Source organism: Anabas testudineus, chromosome 24 (assembly GCF_900324465.2).
Source record: "Anabas testudineus chromosome 24, fAnaTes1.2, whole genome shotgun sequence".
Lineage (NCBI taxonomy): Eukaryota > Metazoa > Chordata > Actinopteri > Anabantiformes > Anabantidae > Anabas > Anabas testudineus.
The window spans coordinates 17,234,083-17,261,978 of record NC_046632.1 but is presented as its reverse complement, the minus strand read 5'-3'; the positions used below and the strand labels follow the sequence as shown (position 1 = coordinate 17,261,978).

Sequence of the window (27,896 nt, the reverse complement as noted above, 5' to 3'; positions counted from 1 at the left end):
GTTTTACTAATCACAGGAAGAAGGTTCTTGCAGATCAGTTAAGCTTCTCAGTCACGACCATGATGTCAGTTTAAAATTTGCACAAAGAGCAGGACAGAAAGCTGAGAAGGGACAAAAATACTGAGGCATGATGTTTGAATTCAAATGGATTAAAACCTCTTTATTCCTGATGCTGGGGCTCCAGTTCACAGGTAAGGACAAATATAGCTTACAGAAACACCAGAGTTCAGGACATTTGGAAAGTGGAAATGATTTGTAACCTGTATCGACGTCTCTCCTCAAATATCTGCTGGTACAAAAGTCATGTGTTAACTTCTGGTTTGAATTTTTCTCTCATCTTTACAACAGCGCTGACTGGACAAAATGTCCCTGTGGTTGTTGTCAGACGTGGACATGAAGCCACTCTGTCCTGTGAGAATGGGATAAACGATCAGGATACATGTGACAACACTGCCTGGCTCTTTGCTGGAGGAAGCACAGCAGCAGTGCAGCTGGTAGCAGGGGGGCAGATTAGTGAAGGAGCTAAATCTAAATCAGACAGACTGAGAGTCACAGAGGACTGTTTTCTGGTTCTAAAGACGGTCTCTGATGAGGACGCTGGTTACTACACCTGCAGACAGACCAAGTCAGGACGTGAAGAAAAGGCTAACGTTCATCTCTTTGTTATTAACAGTGAGTATTTACATCATAATAAACTCGAGTCTTATTGGGACAACATGTTGGAACATAAATATGATAATAATTAAAGTGATTTTTACTGTTGTTGACTCACATTTTATCTTCACCAGTGAACAAACACGTGGATGATGATGGCAAATTAACGCTGTCCTGCTCTGTGTCGAGATATGGATGATACAGACTCTCAGTGATGTTGATGTATGAGAATCAGACTGTAAATGAAGATATAGACACATCACAACTTAGAGTCTCAGTTATCGTCACATTTCCTGCCTCCTATTTGAAGCAGAAGCAGAAGATATGGAGGTGTCAAGTGACAGATGTCCAAACATTGATAAAGTATGTGTTCACCTTCAGCCCTCAGTCAGCAGGTGAGAATGCAGGTGAGGCTGTGATGTTTAAAATCACCTTAATGTGACAGTACACTGGCATCTTGTAGAGATTTATAGTGACATTATCCTTTATCATATTTCACAGATGATGATTATTCATGAGCTGCTTGTTTTACAGGTGACGACAAAACAACGGTAGCAACAAAAGTAATGAGGAGAGCACCTGAGATCAGTGACAAAACAAACAGCAACACAACACAACCAGGTACGGCTCAGTAAATATTCATTTGTCTTGATCGATCTTTTTCCTCTTTTTAAAGTATGGACCAGTATTTATTTTATGACTTTCCAGGCTGGTGGTTGTACATCACTGTGGCTGTTGTGGGTTCAACTGCTCTCATATTAACTGTTGTGGGAATCATGAGATTGAAAAGAGGTAAAGAACATTCACATATGAAACAAGACGAGATACTTACAAATAAAATAAAATTAAAATAAAGAGAGAAAAGCTGGATCTAAAACTTGCTCACTATTGTTTTTCCAGGGAAAAGAACTGAGACGAATGAAAATGCTGTGAGTTACTAATTTACAATTTGCAATTTGCTTGCGTTCATGGAAGTGGATTTTAAAGGAGCAGTTCAACATTTTTGGAAATATGCTGTGTTACATAGTTTACATCATGTGCTTAGCATAAAAACCTAATCCTAATTTCACCACATCAGCAGTTCTTCTAAAACTCAGTGTGTTTGTTTAATTCAAATACTACTGCTTCTTGGTGAACATAGTTCCATCCAGTGATGACACGATTCCAGGAAGCTGCTTGCATCACATAACTCGACCTCTGAACTGTTTCTGTGTTTGTAGATGCAGCACTTGAATCTTGTGTTAGCTCGGCCTGTTCCAGAAATCAGTCCAGGCACGGTGAGATTACACAAGACACCCAGTACAACGTTATATTAACTCCTAACTCACTAAGTCATGCGTGTGAAATGTGTGGCGTCAGTCAAACTACTCTTCATTAAATAAAGTTTAACTACAGCATGTGGAGAGGATGTCTTGTGACCCAGGTCCTGTGTGGTCTCTACTGTAAATCCACTATGTTCTCTGTTCTGAACACACATCGTTCAAGGGTCAAAGACAGAGGATGTTTTAAGCTGTAGAGATTATAAATCTATAAAAATAATGACAACTGCAACAAGTGAGTCAGTTTAGTGTCCACATGTTACTGAGCATCATGATGTTGTCTTCTCTCTGTAGACTGATCCTGAAGATGAAGTGTCCTACGCCTCCATCAGCTTCACCAGGAACACCAACAGTAAAGCTCCGGTAAACTGTCTGCTCTGCTCTGATGATGTTTCAGTGAATAGAAGTATTGGTAACATCTTATAACAATAAAAAGTACAGTGGAAGAAGATACAACTGTAGGAAACGAGGGACGACCACTTTTTAGCTTTAATAATGTCTGATCTGCTGAACTTATCTCTAGCGCCACCTTCAGACTGACCTGAAGCTCTACTCAGCAGATAAAACCTGCAGCAAAATGAATGATGTCCCGTTAAATGACAGAAATAAATCACAAGTTAACTTTATCTCCATAGTTTAAATAATTCACTGTGCTGTGTACAATGTGCTGTTTCTCAGACACAGACGATGAGAGACGATGATGGGGGCGATGCTGTGACCTACAGCACTGTAAAGGCTTCCTACTCCTCTGTTGTTGTTTCCACTGATCCCAGCGACCTCTACGCGACCATCAACAAACCAACCACATAAGAGAAGTAGAGCGTGGAGACTGGAGAATCCTCAGGTGAACAGTTCTCTGCAGCAGAGGATCAATGTTCTCATGGTGTTTGCTGAGAACAGGAAACGTGCTTCCTCCTCTGCTGCTGTTATTTTAGACGCTGTTTGTTACACTTTATTTTAAGGACCCCAAATCATTTCACTAATAGGAAATTACTGTACATGCAAAGGATGTTTTTTCTGTGGGTACATTTTAAATGAATTCCAATCAACCGGCTGAATAACTTGACAGTAACTGTGTCTCCCTGTAAAACTGTAAATTACAGGTAAACATGCAATTCAGAAAATCTGGTCAACACATTTTACAATAAACATTTATTAAATATGTTACACAGTAGATTTAAAAGCATCTGGATTCAAACATTCTGGAATCTAGATAAGTCAGTAACTAGTCTACACATTTCTGTTGTTATGTTTGTTGTTGTTTTTTCTTTATTTTAATTTGTGTTAAAGTGTCGCCGAACATTTTTGTGGGGCTGTGAAGTGACACCTCATCACAGGAGGCACATTTTCACCGCTTCAGATTCTTAACTCAGGCTGAAACCAAGACACAACTAAGAGAGAGAGAGAGAATCTAAAACAAACCAACAGCAGTGTGTTATGGTGTCTCCCTGCTACACCGACTCTGCTACGGAGGATAAGTGGATGAGCTGCAGACTGTAAAGCATTAGAGGGTGTAGAAGGTTAAAGAGTATGTTCACATCTGTTAGCTCTACTTAATACATCCACTTATTGTCCAATGATTTACATCTGTACATCTTCTCCTTTGTGTCGGTCACATGGCAGCAACTCAAAATACCTTCAGACACAGTGATGAAGATCAGTTGTTCAGAAATAAGAAGTGTGAGACTGTAAATGTGAAAAGATTCTGCAGAATAAACAGGAAACAGAGGCGACAACTGAGGGAAATTACATTTAACGGTAGATTCATTGGAAGGTACCTGGAAATGACTACGAGGAGCCAATAATAGAACTAAAGTGAGACTAAACAATCCAGGTCGTCTGCAAAACAAATAAAGTCCCACTCATTCTGTAATTAACATGTGAATGCTTTTAAAAAATTATTATTATTCTCTTATTGTGTTAATTTCTTGTCTACTGTATTTAAAGTTGTCTATGAATAATTTTCTTTAACGCAACAGTTCACACTTTAATTCAAATGCAGGAAATTCTTTTTGCTGTTGTGCAGAATTTCATCATCTTGTCATTAAATCTACTGTGATGATTCTCACCACACAAAATCATACTAATGTGTCCTTTAATAAAAAGATCAGATATCATTGTAATACGATTTGTTATTAGCAGGTAAAATGTGCAACGTGCTTCCAACTTTCTGAGATGAAAATCAACAAGCTTGAGTGAAATGTGACAACCAACATCATACGTGGTGGTTTTTGTGACTGGTTCTTGAGCTTGAGTTTGGTTCTGTTGAAGGAAGTTTTCCCCTCTTGAGAATCCTAACGAATAAAACAATAATAAAAAAATGACTACTGAGGAAATGACACCTAAGTCATCACAGGAAGTTAATAAGCATCGTCTATAAGAAGTAGGAGTTCAGAGTCTCTGACAGATCGAGACTAATGAGAGAGAGAAGAGCGATGGCTGAAATCAGATTGATCCAAATCTTTGTATTTCTCACACTGGTCCTTCAGTTCAAAGGTGAGAATCTATATTTGAACAGCATTCATATAAGATAAGTCAGTTAAATATTAATCTTCACATTTACATATTTATTTTATTTTATTATGTGTTTCTCTCTCATCTTCTCACCAACAGTAACTGGACTGTTTACCTCCGTCACTGTCAGAGATGGAGATGCCGTCACTTTACCTTGTGACAGTTTGAAAGTCGATCATAAGTGTCACAGCATTAATTGGCTCTACGATAAGTCAGGGTGTGCGATGGCAGAGCTGCTGTTCAGATGTGACCAGGCTGATGAAGCAAAGGTTTGCAGAACTAAATCAGACAGACTGAGTGTTACAGGGAACTGTTCTCTGGTTATAAAGGAGGTCACAGTGGAGGATGTTGGTCGATACACCTGCAGACAACAAGGTCTAAACTCTGAGGTTTATCTGTCTGTTGTTACCAGTGAGTATTAATGTTTTTAATATCTTTAAGCTTTTCAATAAATAGAATTACAGACATTTCTAATTTACCTTCCACTTCTTTTCTCACAGTCTTACCATCTTCAGCAGTGTCTGAACATACTGACGATCATAACGTGACACTGAACTGCTCTGTGTCGACGTATCACCGGTGCACTCACACAGTGACGTGGCTGTTGACAGGTAAAGTTAACAAAGACGTGAGCCAGTCACACAGTTCCTGCTCGTCCACTGTGGCCTTTACAACGTCCTCACTGAAGTGTGAAGTGACAGATCGACACAGCAAAGAAGTGAAGCTGTTTTCCTTCAACCCCCCCAACCTGACGTCAGGTGAGAAAACAGATGAGAACATGAAGAGTTCTTTAAAACAACTTGATCTTTATTTAAGATGTTACCATATGATTCTCACTCAGTAACTGCAGATACTATCTGTTTTCTCACAGTTCACATTTTCTTTATTGATATGCACAGAATATAATATCATACCGACGTCATCAACAACAGTTGATGCAACAGAAAAAGGTAAGAAAGCAGTTTGTTATCAAGTTGTTGTCAGCCCAAAAACTTTCTTTAAATAAAACAATCAGTGTCACTTTCCTGGTTTTCCATCAAAACATACCATGAACCTTTAAACTGCTAAACTTGTCTTAGCAAATACAACGTTTTAGGATATAAAACTAGTGTTTATTGATCCCTACACATTATAAAACAGAAGTTTCCAGATGTCTGCATTGTGTTTCTGATCTAGAAACACAATGCACATCATCACTTTATTTACTTGCATGTGTTCAACTATGTAGCTGTGAGCAGAAGTACAAAGATATACAAATACTCCAAATGACCACTGTTATGCTTAATAGTGAATTTAAAAAGACACATAAAATATATTTAAAACGTGAAATCCTTCATCTGAGGTTATTATGTCACAGATCGTACAGACAGTTCTTCTGTAAACTTCATGTTGGTGACACGAGTGGCTGAAATCCTCCTAATCACTGTGATTATTGTTCTTCTCATCAGAGCTCGAGGTGAGACAGCTCCGCTTTTGTTAAGAGTGAATCACACAAACTTTAAGTTTAGAATTTAACTGTTACTTATCTTACCATGATTGTTTTTCAGGGAGGCAGACAGCAGCTGGTGACTGCGCTGTGAGTGATAATACAACCAGTCATTAATGTCTCTAGTGTCTCTAGTGTCTCTAATACACGTACACTTGACTTTAAATACATTAATATTAACTGTGTAGACAAATGCCAGCAGATGGTGCAGTAGAGCAGATACAAAGATCGATGATCTTGGGTTTTCAGCTAACTAAAAGCCAATGTGAAATGAGATCAGTTTCAGACTGGGCTCTCATTTGTTTAACTATTCTGTCATTATCCTGTTCAAAATGTATTTATTATTATCACTTTGACTTTTGACAGTGGTGTGTAATTACAATAGCGTAATATTAGTGTGTAATATATAAACTGTATACACTTATCACACATATCTCATCTCATTAATTAAATAAAAACTATTTCAGCTTTGTTATTAAGAGTTTTACCATTTACTCCCAGTATATGATCCTGTTCTGTGTAGACTTTGTGATTCAGAGCCCCTCTTTCTGAGTCTTTTCATAACTCAATGGTTGTGTTGGTGGGAATCCTCTCAAACTACTTAGGCAGTTCCTCTCACACATGTTTCTTGTTGACATGTTTCTTCTTTTCAAAACACGGGACATGTGCAAAACCTCAGGTGGATTTTGGTGCAATACTGACCCAGTGTGAGTCTTCATTCTGCAAACTAATGTCCAGGATGTAACACTCATTTTGTCCAGAAGGGGGATTAGCAGTCTAAAGTATCAACTCAGCATCCAGATCTGCTTAAAAACACTTTATCAGGTTATTACCTGTAACCTGGATGAAAATAGACAATCAGACGATCATGAAAAAACTGACTATGCAGTAAACAGTATGACCTTTATACTGTTTGTTTCTTTACTGACGTGTTGTTGTTCTGTTCTGTGACGAACTGTGATGTTGTGTGGGGCTGAGCTCTACTTTTCTTCTCATCAGAGCTCAAACTGAGAAAAAAACAAGTAACTTAGCATCTATTTGAGATATTTTAATCTCAAATAGATGCCAAACAACTAAAAATACAGACAATCATGTTTGATTTTAAAATACAAACAAAAGTGAATCAAAAGTGACCAGGTCATCGTTCATGTCCATTCACATGAGGCTGAAGACAACCTTCAATCTGTGAGACTTGGTTCTCTGTATCAGGGATGTGGGTCTTTTAATGTGCCTGTGGAACCTGAACTCATCCTCCTGTTCAGCACCATGGACAGCGACCAAAACCTCCCAACAGTCGTTCTGTTCTTTCAGTTCAGTTCACTGCTGCTGGAAAAGTCCAGTAAATTCTAGTAATAAACCTGATTATGAATCAAATAAGAGGCGTCAACACAGTCATTGTGATTTAGATTACAAAAGGAGGAGGCAGCAGCGAAGGAGGAAACGTAACAAAGCAAAGTTACAGAGAATTTGAAAGTGTGTAAGGAAACAAAACTGAACCCTTACGACGCTCTACCGAATGTATCAACGTTACATTTACATGTTTATCATCACACCCAGTCAAGGATGACCACAAAACACAAAGTGTTAACAACGCCTCATCATTAGTTGGTAAATCATGTGACAGTGTTGTAATCATATCTATGTTCAGAGTAAAATCCTCCACCTGCAGTTTTCACATTACTAATCTGCTACGAGGAAACCACAATTCTATAAAAAACATCACACATCAAGTTGATCGTGTCACAATCCTGAACCACAGGTGTGAACTCGTTGTGGGCGAGGTGTTTATTTATTTTAGGACCATAACAGAGCAGCTGCACGCACAAGTCACTGACACACAGACACACTGCAACTACCTGAAATGTAAACTCAACACTGAATAAGTATAAGAAGAGTGGAAATCCTGACCTCTGACCTCTGACCTCTGTTGCCTTTCATGCTCAAACCAGTTATGTTTCATACAACTTCCACTTTGCTCAAACAGTCAATGTCTGAATCCCTGTGCACAGCAAAAGTGAAAACGAAAGCATGTGAATAGAGTTTGATCAACGGAAAGGAAGTAGGTTTTTCTTTTCTTTACTCATGCGAAGCAATTTTCTGCCGGAGATTCAATGTTTAATCTCCTGGTCTATGTTCACAATAACAGATGAGTAACTCTGGTGTTAAAACTCCACGCTGCATCACATCTGGCTTTTATTGGATATATAACAAGAAATTCTTAAAAAATGCCAATACACTATAATGCTCTGTCTAAAACAACTGAACAACTTAGAGAAGGAAAATATGACACAATAAGGAAGTGGTAGTGGTAAAGAGAAGTTGACGTACGCTGCTGCTATTGTTAGAAACGACAGTTGAAGGTGTGAGAACGACAGAAGCACAGCAACAGAGAAGAACGATGGGCGAATTCACATGGATTAAAGTGTCTTTATTTCTGCTTCAGTTCCAAGGTAAACGTACATTTATATCATATTTAAATAACAAAGGTTTGTTGGTTCAGTAACTAACAGTCAGGTACGTTAAGTTTATTGAACAATTACAAAAGTCTATTTTTTATTAAATTATCATCTCACTAAGTGTTAAGATCTAGACCTATCAGATTCTTATTTCACTTTTTCTTATTTCTCTTCTTCTTTATCTCCTCAACAGTAATAACAGGACATAATTCGTCCTTCACAGTCAGAGTTGGCGATGACATCACTTTGCCTTGTGTTAATAGGACAACAGATCAGGTTGCATGTAATGGTACTACCTGGATCTTCTATAACACAGATAAATCACCAGCTGTAGAGTTGATTAACCTCGGGAAGATTGGTGAAAAAGCCCAATCGAAGTCGAGCAGACTGAGTGTTACAGAGAACTGTTCTCTGGTTGTAAAGAAGGTCACAGTTGATGATTCTGGTCGTTACACCTGCAGACAGTTTAACAAATCAGGACAACAACAAGGTCAAGATGCTTCAGTTCATCTCTTTGTCATTAACAGTGAGTATTTACAGCATCATAATGTTTTCAACTTAAACTGTCTCATTGTAATAATAAACATTAAAATAGTTCTAATCACAGTTATAAAGTTCATTTTACTCTTTTTCTTTCTCTCAACAGTTCATGAACATAAGGACGATGATAATAAAGTGACATTGAGCTGCTCTGTGTTGGGGTATGAGGGCTGTCAACACACAGTGCAGTGGCTGTATCAGGGTAATAAAGATGATTTCACAGACCTGACGTCATCACAGGATTCCTGCTCAGCTACTGTGACATTTACAACTTGTCATGTTGATCAGAAGTCAGAATATAAAAAGTGTTTTCAGTGCAACGTGACAGATAAAACCAGTGGAAACCAGCTGCTGTTTAACTTCACCTCTCAGTCCTCATGTAAGAAAACAGCCTAACCCTAACACTTGTTTATTTGCTATAGTTTATACAAGTTATAAGTTGACCTAATCTCTCACTTACTGTACATGCAAATGATCTAATTTAAAGTTGTTTTTCTATAATTAAATATTCAGGTACAACAAAGGAAAACACAACAAGCACTGGGAACCCAACACCTGCAGGCGGTGGTGATGAAGAAAATAAGACAAGTAAGATTTATCTTTTATACTGAGACTTAATTTATTTGAACATGTAACCTGATTTACAGGTTAGTGCACCAAGGTCTTCAGGTAGTGCAGTTTGTAGCTCAGCTCGTCACCACTAGATTAGAAATCTGTTGTCTTTAGTGGATGTTGTCCTTCATTCAGGGGGCGTCTCAGAAATCCATATGACTAATAAATACAGTAGGTCACACAACTGTCACACATCCATGTTCAAATTCAGGAATCTCCCCTGTAACAATAGGCCTGAAGATGCACAACTACTGCCAGAGACATGCTAATGTTGTTAGCATTACAACAAACAAAGAAAACAGCTGCTGATTGGCTGCCATTTTCTCAGTCGTCCAGATGAATCTGGAAGTTGAGTCAAAGCAACTGAAACGTTACAACAGTTATAATTACAGTGATAAAGTTAGAAGCAGCTTCTTCAGTCTGAAGAAGCTGCTTCTAACTTGATGAGTAGCGAAATGTTTTAACCAAACAAGAAGGAAGTCCAGTTGCCATGACTCAACTTTAGGATAAGTCAACCGATGGGCTCATTTCACACACGTACAGTAGAGAGTATGTGAATTAGATTAAAACAGATACAGCTTCTTATCTCTCACTTTTTTCTTTACTTAACATTTAACAATGACACTTTCAAATTATCAGCATTCAACAACATTTATTTTGTCTGCACTTTGAATTTTTCACACATTCACTTGGTTTATAACATGTTCTACAAACAGTTCTTTATGAACAGGTTTTATACAAGATTGTCTTCCACCACAGTTAAATCAACTTAGCAAATATACCTTTGTAATTTGCATTATAGCTTGTTTTTTTTGCTTGTTTGTTTTTTAGATGGTCCTTATTGGAGGTACATCATTGTTGCTGTGGGTTTGGCAGCAGTCTTAATAATAACTGTCGCAGTGTTTTTCAAACTGAGGAGAAAAAAAGGTAAGTTCACACACAGATTAACAATTCTAAATAAGTTAAATAAACCTGAATTTTCACTAAAGTCAACTGTTTTATGACTTTCCAGGAACCAAAACACAGATGGACAACAGCCCTGTGAGTTTTTAATGAAACAGAAACAGATGTGAAGCTGCTTCTGTAGGATTAAAGCTTTCTGTACCAGACAAGCAACTCAACTTAACTGTAAAATGCTTTCTTCAAACCTTTCAACTAACTAACAGGATGCTCTATAACAAGTTTAAGTCACTGGCATAAATAGAAACTGTAATAACTGTCATTCTTCAGATACAGAAGTTAAACCCTGAAGTGACTCAGACTGCTGCACAAACCAATCAGGACACGGTGAGATTGCACAAGACTCTCACATCAATTATTTTATGTACAGTACAGTGTTGAACTTCACTCTTCTGCAGCACATAAAAGGAGAAGTAAAACTGCAACTTAACATGAATGTCGACAGGTTCCTGAGCAGCCACTGCTGTGTGTTGACACTGAAGATGGTGTTGCCTACGCATCAGTGAGCTACAGCAGGACGAGCGACAGTAAAGCTCGGGTAAGCTGCCGGACTGGGTATACTGCTGCACAGCCTCCTGCTGGCTGTGTCAGTTCAGCATGTTCATGTATTCTAGCAACATGCTGCTGCTAATCAGGTGTTATCACGAGTAAGAAGTTCACCGTCACGTGAACTTTTACTAATTATTACTAAACACAACACACAGGGTTTTTTTTAAAGGAAATATTTTCAGTGACTCACTCTGGGTCCACTTAGCCTTATTCAACCTACAGTATTTACCATAACTCCTCCTTCTCCTGACTCACAGACTCAGTTGTCGCTCTAGAGGGCAGAAATTCAGTGCCCTCTCAGCACAGTGCTGACTGCTGATACAGCTGGTTTTACAATGTATACAGTAGATAATTCCTCTTTACAAGCATCACATGAGGTTGTGGATGTAATGGAAAACGTTTAGCAAGGCCGTGGGTGTTCGGGTTTTGTGTTACTCAGTCTGTTGTGTTGAAAGAGGTTGAGAAAGAATCTCAACACAAGCTCGATTTAGCAGCTGTTTTAGGGCTTTTGCTCACATCATAGGATCTGTTTTAATAATAACTGTGTTACAGTGGGATCCAATCTGAGACTGAATTATTTTTCCTTGGGTTTTACCGTGGCTCTGATTTCATTCTGCAGTTTAAGGTGTGTTGTGCTCACACTGCGTCACACTTCTTGCAGTGCATTACATGCTGTGTTGAGTAATTTAACAGTATATATTGCAGAATTTTCTAACAGTATTATCTGGTCCTATTACCGGTGTGGAGGCCTAAAAATATGGGCACAGTATCCAAATTAATTGAATCATGAAGCAGATAAGGTGCAAGATAATAAGACACGTAACTGTCCACAGTGTGTCCTTTGACAAACAATGTTATCAGACTGTGTGGTGATAAATCCTATTTAATTGTGCTGTGTCTACAGATATTGTCTTTATTTCACATACAGCATTTCACTATTAAGCACAGTTTAATGTTTAAATCATTGATAGTTGTGATGAAGGTGAGAACTCTGGTTTTATTGTTCTCTGTCTTCATGCTGCATCGAGTGGGTCTAATATCTCGCTGTGTTCTCTCTTTTATTTCCCACATTCAGGATAAAGACGATGCTGAAGGTGAATCAGTGACGTACAGCGCTGTGAAAGTGTCCTCGGCTGCACCGAGAGCTTCCACTGATCCCAGTGACCTCTACGCAACCATCGTGAAACCAAACAAACATCCAGTGTAGTTTAAAGTGATTTTATTTTCAGAGCCTTTCACTAATATTTGTTTATAACATTTTACAGAGTCACTGATTTGTATATAGATCACTGTGGGAATAATATATAGAAATATTAATAAACATTTGTGTTAATTTACAGTAGAGTTATAGAAACACGATGCTCCTTCTAATTATTTATAATTGTTCTGATGCAGTTTTTCTGTAGTTGCTATTTATCTGGATTCTGTCCAGAAGGGGGTGTTGTAGAAGAAACTTTAATAAATTATGTAGAAGTAGAAGTCTGATTCTGGCTTTTAGAAAAGCTGATTTCTCAGGTAAAGGAGTAAAAAGTGGGCAGCTGTGGTTCAGTTGGTGTCATCCACAACCTGCAGCATTAGTGGGTTGATGTCCTGTTCCCCCCGGCGACCAGCTGACGTGTCCTGGAGCAAACTGCTCATCGTGTACATAAATGGAACTTTTAAGTTCCTTTGATAAAATGTCTGCTAAATGTAAATATATGAATTATTTTCTCTTGTAAACTTTGTGTCAGACACTTTTTTGAGCTCCTAAGATGCTCCCCTTGTCTCACCTTTCTGGCTCTGTTACATGTGGAGCCTTTAATCCATCATGAGTTGTGCTAAAGTAAGTAGTCATGTGGTCGTTAACAATCTGTGTTTTGTTTTTTTTATATCATAGTTTGTGTGTTGAGCTGTTTTGCACCAAAAGAGACATTAATAAATAACTCAGTTGTCATATTCATTAATACTGGACTGGTACTTTGCATTATTTAAGCTTTTGATTTGAATCGTCCATGAAAACAAAGCGTACTAAGAGGAAGTGGTTGTGGCATCACCTCCACACCCTTCTGCACATATTCACTCATGAAACTCACTTTGAACAACAAGGTGAGTGTGAATTGTGGTAAACCATAAAGCCAATAGTAGTTTCACTTTGTGTATTCTGCTATGAAAGGTAATGTCAGCGTGTGCTGCTGTTGCTGCTGCTCCAGGTCTTGAGTTTGATAAGGAAACAGTTGATATGTTCTACCTCAGTAAAAGAAAAGGAAAAACTATTCATTTGAGGAAGTCACAACCCATTAATCACAGAAAGTAGTTTGAGAAATTGAGGTCACTGCTGATATGAGCTTGATTTGCCTGCAACCAATAAAAGTTCTATGTTAATACAACTTAAAATAAACTAAGAACGTCAGATTCACACATGCAGCAGACGGAGACGTTTTCCATCTTCATTTTCTCCACTTTCAGCTGCAGCAACTTTAAACGTATGAGTCACATAAAGACTTTAATGTTTTATTGTCATTTCTTTGTTGAGGTTAATTGTTGTGTGTGGGTCAAACAGCGCTGGTCATTAGTGTTGTAGCAGTCAACGAATGGCCGAGACGTTCTGTGGTTTGTAGAAGGCAAGTGTCTGTGTCTACTGACTGTACTGTGCTCAAGATGTAGCTACAGAAACCAAAGTCATTTTATCTCTGAATCTAAAGAGAGTTGTTGTTGATCACAGGTTCATAATGACGAAGATGAAGATGAAGGTACAGTAAAGTACACTGATCATCAACTTCTTAGTCATTTTTATACTAAAGAACTAAGACACAAGTTCACAAGTGACAGAAGTCACTTCTCATATTTTCTATGTGTTGTATAATAAAATTCAGTGAGCTGTGATTATTCTCTGTTTGTTGTAATTACTGTGGAGGTCATTTGTGTTCATTTCTATTGTCTATGATTCTTTATTTATTTAAGTTAAAGTCACAAATGTCAGGTGATCTGAGACATTATTCTGGGTTTATAATTGTAAAAACCTTTATGTCCAGCAGGGGGTGTTGTAGATTTTCATATACAGTAACTTCTCATGAGTATAATTTATATTTTCCTTTTTCTTAGACTCTTTATTGAGCTCAGTGGTGAAATATGTGAACCTAAATATGTAGGCTCCTAACGTGCTCAGCGACCTGATGTGATTATGAATGATCAAGATCCTACTGTACTACTACTTGTTTTGTCCTGTTTCAGGTGTAATTGCTTGAATTGCATTCGAACATTTGGTTTGTGTGGAACACAAAAGGAAAAAAAGGTACAGAGAGGAAGTGACATCACTAATGTACAATGAATCACTCGTGTCTTAGTTTGAACAGCTGACTGTTTGGGAAATGTGGTACATCACGATCTTTGTGTGTTGTAAAACATCAATTTGAGCAATTTTGTTCCCCTGTGTGGAAATTCAGGTGTAGTGTCACTTTGTTTTTCAGTCGCTGGGGTCAACTTGGGGTCCAGTACTTTGCCCAGTGACACTTATCAACAGTAGGAACTCGGGATACAACCTGTGATCTTAGTGGACGACCTGCTCCACCTGTTGAATGTTGACTGGTTTATATATTAAAGAAGGAAGGGAAACACTTGACGTGTTCTACCTTAGATTAAATAAGGAAAAGGAAAGAAGGTGTCATTGTTAGTAAGTTGACTGTTGACAGAGTGAGATTAAGAGAAACAGAGAAGCACAATGTCTGGATTTGAATTGATTAAATAGTCGTTTATACTGATAACACTGATTCAAACAGCAGGTTATGAAATACAGAGAACATACAGTATATAACTGGCAAAACACTGCAACACTTTATTTCAGTAAAGTTACTAACATGACAGTCTGCTGTTGATTTTTAACATAGTGGGTTTAGTGGATGATTACATGATTTGTGATCATTTGATGTTTCTAAAATCCTCCTCTCACTAACAAGTCGTTGTGTTTCGATTATTCTTTTCTGTTTTCTACGTAGCTGCAGAAGCTTTTGTGTCCGTCATTGTCAAACTGAGAAGTGCAGACACAAAGTGAAGTGGCTGTTTGCAGATAAAGTGGATAAAAACAAGAAGGACGTGAAGACATCACAGTCTGACTAATCAGATAGTGTGACCTTCACATTTCATTTACAATATAAAGAAGTGTGACTTGCTGAAGTGAGAGGGGACAGATGGTTACAGAAGTGAAGTGCAGCTCTTTCTCTTCAACCCTCAGGCCCGAAAGAGAAATACAGGTGAAAACAAAGCTCAGCAACAGGATTTTCTGATAAACTGCAGTTTTCACTGGAACCTAAACTCTCTTTGTCTCTGTCTCTTCTCTTTCCACTGCAGGAACCTGGCAGGACTTTACACACTACAACCCGTCACAAAGATGAAATTTTAGAATATTGTCTCTAAAATAAAACAACTCTTAACGCCCTGAGTCGTCACTTCCTATTCAAGAAAGAGTAAAACAAAGAAAAGAAAACGATGCAACTGCACTACACACAACAGGCTACAATAAAACGGATGTATAGGTGCTGGTCATCTTTGTTAAAGCTGTCATCACTTTGCAGACTGGTCCTGAAGATAGTCTTCCTACACCTTCATCAGTTTCCCCAAGAAGATCAGCACTGGGGAGTCTGCTTGGTCATACTGGTGATGTTAAAGACAAGAAAAACCTTTTGGTGAATTAGTATTGTGCTCTTCACATCTACAGAAACACTGAGCGCAAGCCCATCAATGCTGCCATCAACTAAATCAACAAAGAAGAAACTAGACACCAGATTATTATTATTATTATTATTATTATTATTATTATTATTATTATTATTATTATTATTATTATAAAAACATTCAAGGATTTATTGGTGTTAAATACAGTTTTTTACCAGCAGGGGGTGAAGTAGATTAACTAACACAATGTAGAGGTGATAACCAAACATTCATATTCTTCACTTCTCTGGCAGCCATCAGCTCCCAGTTCTCTTATTGTACAGAAACATGGTACTAAACTCATCAACAGCACATCACTCGCCTCGTTTGACACTCTGACAGAGGATGATGCATCCACCCTCCTCCATTTAAACCATCCCTCCACCTGTTCTCTAGATCCTATCCCCTCCACTTTATTCAACTGACTGACTTCCTTTTTAGGAACGACCTCCTTAAAGTCAAATACACCAGTTGGTCTTATGCATAAACCTAAAACATACAGAAACACACATACTGCACCTGTTATATCTGTTCAGTTTCATATAAATGTCCCCACAGGAAAGTTTTTTATAGCAAAGCATGTGAGATTTTTCACCTTTATTTCAACTGAATACATAATATTTAACATCTTCAGTGTGAAGTGTCTTAATTCAAAGCTGTTAACTGTTCCAACTGAAGCAGCTCAAACACACAGCACCTCATGGCAGGGTGTTCACGGTTGACTCATTTACTATAATGTCCTCATTAAAACAGCAAATGACAAAAGAGAAAAATGTCACAATGAGGAACTGACACACAGAAATCACAGGAAGTACTGTACATACTAGATATTACATTTAGTTTAGGAGAACTTGTTCATTAGTTAGACACGTTTAGGAAGTAGAGGTAGAAAAGTAAGAAGAGATACGGATTAAGAACAATGGTTGAACTCAGATGGATTCAAATAGCTTTACATCTGACGCTGGTGCTTCAGTTCACAGGTGAGGATACTACTGCTATTTAAGATTTGTATTATCTATTTATTTATCTATTCAGTTTCTTCCTGAAAATCATGTTTGTATCTAGTTATTTTAAAGACTAACTGTCTGACTAACCACTGAATGGACATGTTATCACCACATTCTTACTTTAAGCCGTTTAACTCTCTTATTTCGTTAACAGCAACTGATCAACACCGTCTGTCCTTCATTGTCAGAGATGGAGGTGATGTCACGTTGCCTTGTGAAAATATGAAAGACAATCTGTATAAATGTGACAACACTACCTGGATGTATAGTAACATAAAAACAGTAAAGCTGGTTAAATCTGGCCAGATTGATAAAACTAAGATTACTGCAGATAAATTGAACAGACTGAGTGTAACAGAGAACTGTTCACTGGTTATAAAGAAGGTCACAGTGAAGGATGTTGGTGAGTACAGCTGCAGAGAGCACAACAAAACAGGACTGCAACAAGGCCAAAACTCAGTGGTTTTTTTGTCTGTCATTAACTGTGAGTAATGCTTTCATAATCTTTTTAGAGCAAAATGAAACAAAACCGATGACACTTGTTCACTTCATTTTACTGACGTAACTTTCCATCAAAACTTTTCCGTCTTGATCAGTGACTAAGCATGAAAAACTTGGCAATGTGACGTTAAACTGCTCTGTTCGGACGTATGGAGACTGCAGACACAAAGTGAAGTGGCTGTTAAGAGATGAAGAAGTGGATAAAGAACACATTGAGACGGAAACGCAACAGTCTACCTGCTCGTCCAGCATGACCTTTGAAACTTCGCATGTCATGCACATGTCGATGAAGGATAACTTACTCAAGTGTAATGTGACAGATAGTTACACTAGAGCAGTGCAGCAGTTTACCTTCAGCTCTCAGTCCTCAAGTGAGAAAACAGGTGGGAATATGATGAACTGATCCTGATGTGAATAAATTTAAACTCAAGTGTAAGTTTTCAAAGAATTGCAAACTCATTTAATCTTTGTATTCTATCTGTAGATTGGAGGTGCCGTGTTATTGTTGCTGTGGGTTCAGCAGCACTTTTAATTACTGCTGTAGCGTTCATTGGATGGAATATAAATAAAAGTGGGAACATTTACACCTGCATCATTGATTGTCTGAATTTTCAGGGTGCACGCTAAATAAGGGTCTCTCTTCTTGATTTTTCAGGGAACAGTTTACAGACAGATGAAAACATGGTAGGTTTTTGAATTGAATAAACAAATATTCATACAACACTGACTTTACAAATCAAAGCCGTGTTCGCAGTGGGTGCTTTTCCAGCAAGTTTGAAATGCAGCATAGGACATACTGTTTGGTTTTGAAGTAGTAAAGTCTCTTGAGCAAAATGTCCCTTTGCAACAGAAGTAGAAGAGTGAGGACACTGATGCAACTACATCACAAATGAGTTAGCAGAATTAAGCAAAGTCCTTAGTGTGAACCTGTGAGTTTTAGAGCAGTAAGTTTAAAAACAGTATAAGAAATGTGAAAATGTAAAAGACGACTATACGGGTTGATTCTGTATCTTTGAATCAACATCCTGAAAGAAACTAAGGCATGTAACCAATAAGACATAAATATGTAAATTTAAAATTAGACTAAAATAGAAAAATAGGTTAAAAGTGAGTCCGTGTAAATCCACATACTACTGAACAATCCCTGTGTTGTGTCCACTGTGTAGCCTAATCCTGATGATGGAGTTTCCTACGCCTCCATCAGATACACCAAGAATACTACTGGTGAAATCTGGGTAAGCTGTTAAAATATGGTAAACCTCTATATTAAATTATGATAATATGACATGAGGCGTTGTTTTTGGTTTATTTTGGTTTTAGTATATTTCATTATTTAGAATTGTGTCACGTTAAAGTGGTGTTGGAGGCTGAATTGCACTATTTTATCTTTGATCCCAGTGCTATGCTACGGTGAACTACATTATGAAATGTATGTAATGTATGTAATATATGTAACGTCCTGTTTGGTAATACATGCATTGCAATGTTCTTTAGGTTCAAGATGGTGACGACTCAGTGACCTACAGCACTGTGAAAGCTCCCTCTTCTTCTACTGGACTCTTCACTGATCCCAACAACATCTATTCAACCATCAACTAACTAAATAAATACCTACAAATACTGCAGTAAACCATTTATTAGTTACACATTAACTCAAACCAAGCTTGTCTTCTCATTTAGTCCTACAGTTAACCCTCCCTTCATGATTGTGATAATGTTAGTTTTGTCAGAGAGGTGATTCAACTGATCATTTTGAAACATGAACTTTGTGGAGCTGCAGAATTGTATTGTGTTCAGTTTTTGTTTTATTCTAGTTTTATAATTTAATTCAATAGCTGATGCTTCTGATGTGAAAACAAGTTATCAAGTATCTCATTTGTACCTTTGTACTGTATTTAAAAGAGTATATTTAAGGGTTTATCCTCATGCTCCACAGCGTTGGGTGCAGCATTGCACTGCATACTGCTGCAAAACTGCATCCATTTTTAAATGTCTTTATTTATGTTGGTGCATTGTTGTTATTAATGGTTTTCACTTTTCATTATGGTTTTGCTGTAAAAAAGCTTTTTGTCCAGAAGAGGGAGTAGTAAGTCAAGCTACTATCACAATGTAAGCGTATAACCTATTTTCAAATGACTTCTTGTAACATATAAAAGTCATACATATCTCTTAATGAACTTGTTCTTAAGCATTTTATTTTTCTGTAATGAATGTGATATTGGGTGCCATTTCAATAATTAAAAGCTATTCTAATTTATTGTTAACCCTTTTTGTGCATGTTTTCTCTGTTGCTGTTTTAAATGCACCAGAACGACACAGTGTCCATTTATAATATCAGGAAGTCATTATTATTTCCAACCACACTGATTCACAACATCAGTGTTTTAATAAAAAATTAAATTGTTATTTGTGACATTTGTGCATATATGATTTTAGTAAGAATAATCCTGTTGTGTATGTTTAATTAACATCTTCCTTTTTAACCTTGTTGAGCTCATTAAAACATTAACATGTTAATTCAACAGTTGCAATAAGAATAAGAATAAAATCCCATTTGTTGCAGCGGATCACTTGTTGACGCCTTCGTCCGTCAAGATCCACCAATCAGAGAGCGCCGTCGTTTCCAAATATGGAAGAGCGCACTCTCCGGCCCGCCCCTCTTTGTTGGCTCGACCAATGAGAAGCCGCAGAAGGCTGCCGGGGATCCGAGCACCGGAGAGCGACCGGAGAGCAGGAGGCAGCGGCTGAAGGGACCGTTTGATCCAGGTGATTTAATCATGGAACGGACTGAAGAGCCCGTTTTTATCAACATGAGGTCCGATTTCTTGAAGAGGTAGTTGGTACCGAGGCGCCAGACGTGCTGCAGACGAAGAGGAATGCGCAGAGGAGGTAATTTTCAGGGACTTGGGTGGTGGGAGGCTCCGGCCCCCGCAGTGCTGTGAGACCGAAGATAGCGGTGTCAGCTAGCTAGCTAACAACTGGACTTCCGGGTGAGACTTTCAAAATATTCAAACGCTGATGAAAATGGGATTTGTTTGATAAAAGCTATCAAGACAACGCGTCTGCTCGTGCTCTAAAATATTCACAAACACAGACGTCATTGACTTGTTGTTATACCGCAGCCATTCGTTATAGTCATACTGCACGTCGCCACGTAAGACGAACAAACGTACTGCTTTTACTTTGAAGTGGAGCCCACTGCATTTCCTGCCCCACGGCTACTAGCTGTTAGCTTGACACATGCTAAAAAAGAGGTGAAGTTACAAAGCGTCGAACCAAAACAGGACCGAGCGGCGTGTGCTGGACATCGACACCCTGTTATGAATGGGACCCATTCTCTCTCACTGCGTTTTTCGAGGCAGTTGCCTATAAAACCACCGGGTCAGTCGTTTTTTCTGAAATCGGAGCCCCTGTGTAAAATACGGTTGGTTTACTAACGGTTTCTGCAGAGACACCAGAACAACAACATCTCACATCGACTTGAACTTGTGCCTCTGTTGCCTGTTTGTCGTTGTCTGGGGTCTTTTATCATCACTAGGAGCGTACACGTCGTACTGCACCGTGAATTTTGCACCTTTGCTATATATTAATGTGGATTTCATTATGTTTAGCATCATTTTGTCTATCACTCAACACATTGTCTTGAATGTATTGTGGTTTATTGTGATATTTCCGGTAAATAACTTTTGAACAATGCACTGTTATTACTTTTGTTGAGGATTTTGCCTCCTTATATTGATTTGTAGTCATGTAGTCAAGGCTACATACTCCTGCAGCACTATCATTCCTCTTCCAAAATAGGGAAGGGCTTAGTGTTTACTGTTGGGTAGCTCCTTCTACAAACACTACTGTAGCTTTATGGCAACAATGTTTAGAAAAACAGGAATTTATTATCTATTCCTGCTTTGCAAGTCTGATTTAAGAATGCTAAATGTGATCTGGTAAGGAAGTTTTTTGCTTCTTTGCCCCTGTCAGGTTTGCCCTGGGACATGAACATGTACTGTTCAACGCTGACTAAGAGGAAGCTCTTGTAGCTGGAGGAGGATTTCCTGCCCTGACCTTTCCTCTTCCTCCTCCTGGCCCTCCTGGGATCAATGACCGGTCCCAACTCCCCGAGCCGAGCCGGCACCTCTCCGGCCAAGCTGAGCAGGTATGGCCGGTCTAAGAGCACCAGCTCACACTGCCTCCTCCGCTGCAGCACCCAGGAGGAGTCTTCTGCTTCTCCCCCAAACAACAGTTCCCACTCTCCTGGGGAGGAAGAGGAGAAGGACGGAGGGGTTCTTTTTTATGTTAATCGGAGCGGTTTTCCCATCGAGAGTGTCACCTGGGAGAGGATGTGGTCCCATGTAGCTGCTGTGCACCCTGAGGGTCAGGAGATGGTGGACAGGATACGAAACGCTGCATACCTTCCCAAGGTAAGCCAGCTGTGATTGACTGATCCCTTAGGATTTGAAGTTGTAAATTAAATAACGGCAACTAAATTCCTGCCAACACACACTGCTACAGTGGTGTGATAGGAAAATGAGGAGTCTTTGTCAATCCTCTATTAGATACTGTATATCAAACTTTGTCACCTTGTTACTTCTGATCAACATTTTACACTTCTGTTTGTGGTTTTATTGATTATTTACCCAAGAGAAATCTAACGTAATGAAAGTTTAGTTTACAACAGTAGACAGCTGATGTTGCCTCATTTCCCTGCAAGTCTATTTTTAAACAACACATGCTGAAACTATATTTTCTAGCATCCAGACATCTGGTTTGAGTGAGTCAGTAGACTGATTCAAAAGGAAATTACTGTTGTTATTTAACAGTAGAAAGAGGCTAGTTGGGGTATGTTCCAGCATTTTGATTGTCCTTGTGTTTGTTAAATTATTAAATTCCAAATATAGGAGCATGCAATTATTTGGCTATTCATGTTGCTAAGGAAGGTAAGACGTGTGAAAGGTCAACATGACTGCATAACTGAGGTCTTCAAATGACAGCAGTAATATGTTAGTTAGGTTGTGCAGTGGTGTAATGGATTTTCTTCAAGGGATTCTTCATGGGCCCCTCTGGAGCAATCTAAATGTTTGCAGTTTTTAGAAGATTTGAGTTCTGTTCTCACAAGACAGGAATAATTGGTGTGAGAGTTTTTTTATGCAGCAAGAGCTGTCCTTATCAAACGTGCGTGGTATTGGCAACATATTGTTAATGGAATGAATTAAATATTATTTTCTTTCTCTGTTATCTTTATGACAGTTGTGGTTAGTGGTTGAGAAAAGTCCTGGCATCAGATTTTGTCTCTCACAGTTTTTACAAGACATAATGTACAGACGTGTTTGAGTTCACAAATTAGGTGTTAATGTCAGCACACTCGTTTTCACAGACACACACTCTCAGGTGTACACTCATACTGACGCACACAAATGCATCACATTTCCATGACAACAGCAGGGCTAAATTGGGGCGCAATACCTGTCAAGTGAAGTTATTTCTGCTTTTTGGATATGTCACAGTGTGTTTGGCTCACAGTGACTCTTGACTCATACACATGCCAAATATACACACATCATAAACTGGCTGTAGTTTGGGAAAATGCTGAATGTCTTCTTGTGTCATATCAAAACTAGTGAAAGCTTAGCAAAAATCATTTCAAGCCCTAATAGGAATAACCCATTGAATCAAGGCACATCAATGACAGTGCAGCTGTCATATAAGATGCTGGGGCAACCTGGGGTTCAGTGTCTTGCCAAGGACACTTTGATATGAACAGGTGGAAGCAGAGCTGCAGTCCTAGCTATGGGCTTAAACCACCGAGCTAAACCTATGATATCATTGTTCTGTGGTTCAGTCGACACATGAAGAGACATATGAATCAGGGGTCCTGCGAAATTACAATGAACATTTTTTGCTAAATGTTATTTGACAGAGGAAAGTCCTAATAAGAAAGACAAACAATTTATTAATAAATAAGTAAATGTTGCAAATCCCCATTAAACTTGACACTTGACAGTGTCAAGTTCAGCAGTGTAGTAGCAACAACAACAACAACAACAACATCATCAGCACTAATGGTAGTAATAGTGCCTTTCCTTTTTTATTTTCCAATTAAATGGCAGCATTCTTTGTGTAGCAATAGAAAAGACATCCAGATGTACTGCTGGCTCTTAGGGCTGGGAGAAACTGCAAGTCTCAAACACTATCCACATTTTTGTTTGTTGCTACTGTTTGTTGTTCCTGAGGCTTTCTGCCCAGATTTCATCATAGGTTTTCTGTCAGTGATTTGGATGAATGCTTGTTGTGTTCCACGCTCAGTAGAAGGAATTTGGTTGTTGTTTAGCTCTACTAATTGGCCATATGGTCATTAGTGACCTGGTTGGCTGGCAGTGCCAATATATTGTGCTGTTGTTGTGGACAGAAGGAAGGTAGGAGGAAGCAAACATGTGCAAGCAAGCAAACACCAAAGCAGAAAAACTGCACACAAGTGAACCCTCCCACTAATATCAACAGACCATCCTTTCAGAAATACAAGGGCACATGAGCATGTGAAGCGAAAGACTGAAACTTAACTTAATAAAATCAACTCATTAAGGAGTGTTTTTTTCTAATTTATGTCTTGATATATTACCTAGTTTCTTTAAGTAAAGGATTATCCTGTATGCAAACATGTAGTTTTGTTTCACTTACTTAGCGAAGACACCAGTGTGTACTTTATGATTGATGTACCTGAGGTGTTCATTGGTTTATGTTGCAGTATTGTTGAAATGCAACCTGATCCTGTTTGTGTGTGTAAGGTGTGAAGCAGGTGGTTACCACAGCTGCAGTGACTGATACACTGACCCATTAGGTTAAGTACCTTTAGAGAGGGAAGGCAGGTTTATATTCTGTGAAATGTAAAATGAACTTCCATTTATCAGAATTGTGTTGTTGATAACATCTAACAATAATCTAAAATTAAATGATAGACGTTATAGTGTTACCCTAAATAAATTATACCAGTGGTGAGAACGTTATCATCCACCAAGTCAGTTTGTGGGGGACACAGATAAGAATGTGTATTGTTGGTTGCTTTCAAAATGCAACATGTGGCACCTTCTTTTACATTCTGTATTATCGTCTGTGACCAGAGTACACGTTGCCACTCTCCATGCCCTCGTTAACAGAATAGAGGTTTTGGCACAGGAATCAAATAATCCCTCTAATACAATCTGGGTAGTGGATAATCTCTGGATACCAACTGGACAACCTAAAGGACCTTTAATGGGAAACAAAACTGGCTTGATCTCGTCTGAGCAAAGGTCTCTCAAAGCTCTGTTAACAGAATTAGAAAAAAAGTCTTTATTGTAATGACTATTGAGAACCATTGTAAAATAGAAGTTGCAAACCAAGGTCCTTTCGGTCATTTACTATTTTCACTTTTCATTTGGTCAATGCCTTAGTTCGAAATTAAACATTGGTATTCCCCAGAAGCAAAACATGTCATGTTGAAATTGGTTAGCCATTAGTGTGTTGTTGTTTTCTACATGTTAACCTTTGCATGGGCAGTGGACAGGAGCAGGAACCAAACTAGCTGTACAGCAGATGTTTTCAACATCATTCAATGCGAGGATGAGAGATTTCTCATTTCCATTATCCATTGTTAAATTGCTATAGTTCTGGAGTGAAATGTTTCTGTGGCATTTGATCTTTATTGTGGATAGTATTAACTTTAACTATTAACTTTAAGTATTTTAGCATATGCAGCTGCACACACAGTAACAAAGAACTGCAATAAGAAGTGTTGATGCATTGCAAGTGTGACAACATTACATATATTATTAGTTATTATTTCATTATTTCTATTGAGCATATTATTGAGTATGATCAAAATGACAAAGGTACATGATTAATCTCAGGGTCCAGATGAATTTAGGGCTGCTGAAATAATCTTGTCTTTGTCTGCAGAGGTTCATGTCATTTTGGAGAAATGGCATGTTTTGGATTGAATCTTCTGGGTGACTGCCAGTGTGGATTAGTCTAGACAGATGCTCTGAGGCTGTGAATTACAGACTACAGCAATAATCTTCAAGAAGGTGTCATTACTGTAGTCCACCAGAAGATACAAGGCAAAGCTAAACAGTAATGAAAGTGCTGTGGAGAAGGCTGTCATCAAACTTTTTAAAACCATATAAAAAGTGATGATTGCAGGAATTGAGGAGATTCATGTTGAGACTTTTCTTAATCCCTTGTTTTTCAGCTTCTTTTCTGTCTACACACACGCAAAGAGACAAAGGCATTCCTCAGGATGCACCGCTCTAAAGATATCTTGACAGCAGGAAATTGTTTTCTCTAGCTCTCCATCTTGTTTAGTTGTTTTCATTTGTAATGTGCAAAGAGCAAAGCAGTATCTCTTCACTTCAGTGGTATTTACACCTGATGTGCTCATTCATTGATAATACCCAAATGATAAGTATGTTCGTCACTTAAACTCCATTTGCATTTAACTGGTATCCAGTCATGGTTTTTGAAGCCCTGTTTTTTCATTCTTTTCATTCTTATCTCTTCCTATCTTTTTTAGTCGTTAATTGTGTGATACAGGCGAAAGTCTTTTCAGTATGGCATTTGTTTTGAGCACTTTCGTGGTTCTTATTCATAGACTCTCTCTGTACTCTTTGACAACATTCATGCGTAGGTGTTAAGAGGTTTTGGTGTTTCACTCGGTTTTTGGGACCAACATCCTTTGTATGTATGTAAGTAAGTATGGTTTTCTGGTTCCAAACCACATCCACAAAACAGATGTAGCTTGCCTTTTAGGTATCAGCTTCTTGTTTTGTCTTGGCTTTTTGTGTTCCTTCCCTTGTTTGTAATTACGCCGTTCACTAACCCCCGTGTTTATTCGTGTTGCTCATGGTACCATGTGGAAGAGTGTGACCAAATGACCAAAGACTATTGCCACAAAGAGTGATTTTGACATAAGTAAAGATAATGTTGCAAGACATATAATAAGATACAGTATCATGTTTTGTCTTTGTGTTATTCTTCTACATTAATTCAGTCCACGGTGTAGAACTTGTTGTTCTGTGTGGACATGTGTGATCACAACAGTGAAGTTGTGATGATGGTTCCCTAAAATGACAGATAACCTGTCACTTCCTCTGATCTTGTTCTGCTGCAGGTCAGGTCAGGTTAGCTGAAGTAAGTGATGGTGATGCAGATAAGGAAGGGCTGTGACTGTAAGAGAGGTGAGAGATAAGAGCGAGACGGGAAGTGGAAAGAAAAAAACAAAAAGGGACGTTTGAGGTGGGGGTGGGACAGATGACCTCATTGTCATTGAGCTCCAGAGGTCCATTAGCTTTAATAGAAATTAAAGAGATAACCCCAAAACTCCTTTTCCACTGTATTAACTCTTTTCTTCAAATAATCTCCACCAACCTCAGTTTACTTTTGCATTCTGTGAGTCGGTTATTCAAAAATACTACCAAAAAAAAAAGCATTTTTCTGCTTGGTAATCTTCATTTACAGCCTTTATGGTGTCGTCTTAAACCTTGGAGCATTTTCACCTTAACTTTGAGCCAGTTGAGGCAGGTGAGGTGGGACATCCACAATGTTCCCAGAAGCACCAATCAAGGGGATGACCTTGGTGACCTGATTTGCAAAAGTATTGTCAAAGTGAACCAGTTGCGCAACTTTAATTTGGAGTGGCCTCTTGAAAAACCATCACCACATGTCGACATCTCATGGCCTCCTCTCTCCTTCTCTCTTTGGTGCTGAAATAAACTATTTAAAACTGGAAAATATGGCAGATACATAGAAAGACAGCTACCCACATACATCATATTCAGGCCTTTTTGCATAGACGTTTTGCACTGGACAAGATGCAGCAGCAAAAGTATGACAGGCCTAACTGGGATTCCTTAGTAACAGACGAAAGGAAGATGATAAAAGGGATGGTAAAAGTGACGGATAACCACTCATCTCACTCCCTGACCCAGCAGAAAGCAGCTTTAGCATGTGTGGTTGCCAGCCAAGGCAGCCAGTGTATAAACGCCTTAGTGAGGATTTTACTACATTAGAGATTATGTGGCAGTAAAACCTGCTATTAACTGGTCTTGACTGGCAGGCAGACTGGTTTGTGAGCTGTGTGGCTGTTGATAGGTCTGATAAATAAAAGGATGAGAAGGGTTTCCAGTGTTGTACTCAAAGACTGACAATTTGATCTGCTTTCTGCTGTGTTATTTATACATGTTGTGTTTTGTCAGGGGTAAATGTAACTAGGTGTCCCCTCTCACATTGTTTCTTCTTCAGTATCTTTTTAAAGGGAAGCAAGTTGAGGGAGAATATCGTAACATGTATCAGTGGTCACCCTCCATGTTGTGCTGCTGTCTTCTTCCTCAGCACTCTGTTTCTGCAGTAAACAAGCACGAAAGCAGAAATCCACAGGAAATGATAGGGCTTGTGCTATGTTTCACCCTTCCTGCACACACACGGCATATAAGTGTGTCAGAGGAAGTGTTGGTTTGTATTTTGGTCTGAGTCATATCATTTTATAAAAACATATCTGTGACCTCTGTTTCCTGAAATGAGTCGTGTTGAGGTGAAATAGCTGCAGAAACAGTTTCATTTTCAGCACAGAAAAAGGCTGCCTGTAGCC

At 38.6% G+C, this 27,896-nt stretch overlaps 3 protein-coding genes across 7 annotated transcripts in view; all 3 read left to right on the top strand.

Annotated features, from left to right (window-relative positions):
- Window positions 1–25: 25 nt before the first annotated feature.
- Window positions 26–13,035, top strand: LOC113149763. 3 transcript variants are annotated; one of them, XM_026342028.1, is made up of 9 exons: window positions 26–191; window positions 349–672; window positions 9,076–9,348; window positions 9,483–9,557; window positions 10,413–10,508; window positions 10,594–10,622; window positions 10,812–10,868; window positions 10,987–11,079; window positions 12,166–13,035. In XM_026342028.1, the coding sequence occupies exons 1-9, from the start codon at window positions 128–130 to the stop codon at window positions 12,295–12,297; spliced, it is 1,143 nt and encodes a 380-aa protein (XP_026197813.1). In that variant the 5' UTR covers window positions 26–127; the 3' UTR covers window positions 12,298–13,035. The 3 variants fall into 3 exon arrangements, with proteins under 3 accessions (XP_026197813.1, XP_026197815.1, XP_026197814.1); XM_026342030.1 differs by lacking the exons at window positions 26–191; window positions 9,076–9,348; window positions 9,483–9,557; ... (3 more) ...; window positions 10,987–11,079; window positions 12,166–13,035 and adding exons at window positions 789–1,049; window positions 1,189–1,275; window positions 1,363–1,446; ... (2 more) ...; window positions 2,268–2,336; window positions 2,652–2,840 and having other exon boundaries at window positions 533–672; XM_026342029.1 differs by lacking the exons at window positions 26–191; window positions 9,076–9,348; window positions 9,483–9,557; ... (3 more) ...; window positions 10,987–11,079; window positions 12,166–13,035 and adding exons at window positions 789–1,061; window positions 1,189–1,275; window positions 1,363–1,446; ... (2 more) ...; window positions 2,268–2,336; window positions 2,652–2,840 and having other exon boundaries at window positions 533–672.
- A 3,588-nt stretch (window positions 13,036–16,623) lies between these two features.
- LOC113149040 lies at window positions 16,624–19,552 on the top strand. Its single transcript, XM_026340866.1, has 7 exons — window positions 16,624–16,756; window positions 16,938–17,267; window positions 17,380–17,667; window positions 17,769–17,855; window positions 17,940–17,968; window positions 18,451–18,519; window positions 18,779–19,552. The coding sequence occupies exons 1-7, from the start codon at window positions 16,696–16,698 to the stop codon at window positions 18,881–18,883; spliced, it is 969 nt and encodes a 322-aa protein (XP_026196651.1). The 5' UTR covers window positions 16,624–16,695; the 3' UTR covers window positions 18,884–19,552.
- A 451-nt stretch (window positions 19,553–20,003) lies between these two features.
- vash2 (vasohibin 2) overlaps window positions 20,004–27,896 on the top strand; it is a 22,921-nt gene continuing 15,028 nt past the window's right edge. The window contains exons 1-2 of one of the 3 annotated variants that reach the window (XM_026342024.1): window positions 20,004–20,173; window positions 21,260–21,699. In XM_026342024.1, the coding sequence (XP_026197809.1) occupies window positions 21,379–21,699 (321 nt within the window). In that variant the 5' untranslated portion in view covers window positions 20,004–20,173; window positions 21,260–21,378. Of the gene's footprint in view, window positions 20,174–20,208; window positions 20,275–20,550; window positions 20,666–21,259; window positions 21,700–27,896 lie in introns of those variants that run through there. The other 2 variants (XM_026342026.1, XM_026342025.1) reach the window with 2 other exon arrangements.

Coding starts and splice junctions, on each gene's coding strand:
- LOC113149763 (XM_026342028.1), top strand. CDS start 128: ATGATGTTTGAATTCAAATGGATTAAAACCTCTTTATTCCTGATGCTG. Junction 9,349..9,482: donor CTTCACCTCTCAGTCCTCAT/GTAAGAAAACAG, acceptor TTAAATATTCAG/GTACAACAAAGGAAAACACA. Junction 10,623..10,811: donor CACAGATGGACAACAGCCCT/GTGAGTTTTTAA, acceptor GTCATTCTTCAG/ATACAGAAGTTAAACCCTGA.
- LOC113149040 (XM_026340866.1), top strand. CDS start 16,696: ATGGTTGAACTCAGATGGATTCAAATAGCTTTACATCTGACGCTGGTG. Junction 17,268..17,379: donor TTTTTTGTCTGTCATTAACT/GTGAGTAATGCT, acceptor CGTCTTGATCAG/TGACTAAGCATGAAAAACTT. Junction 17,668..17,768: donor GTCCTCAAGTGAGAAAACAG/GTGGGAATATGA, acceptor TTCTATCTGTAG/ATTGGAGGTGCCGTGTTATT.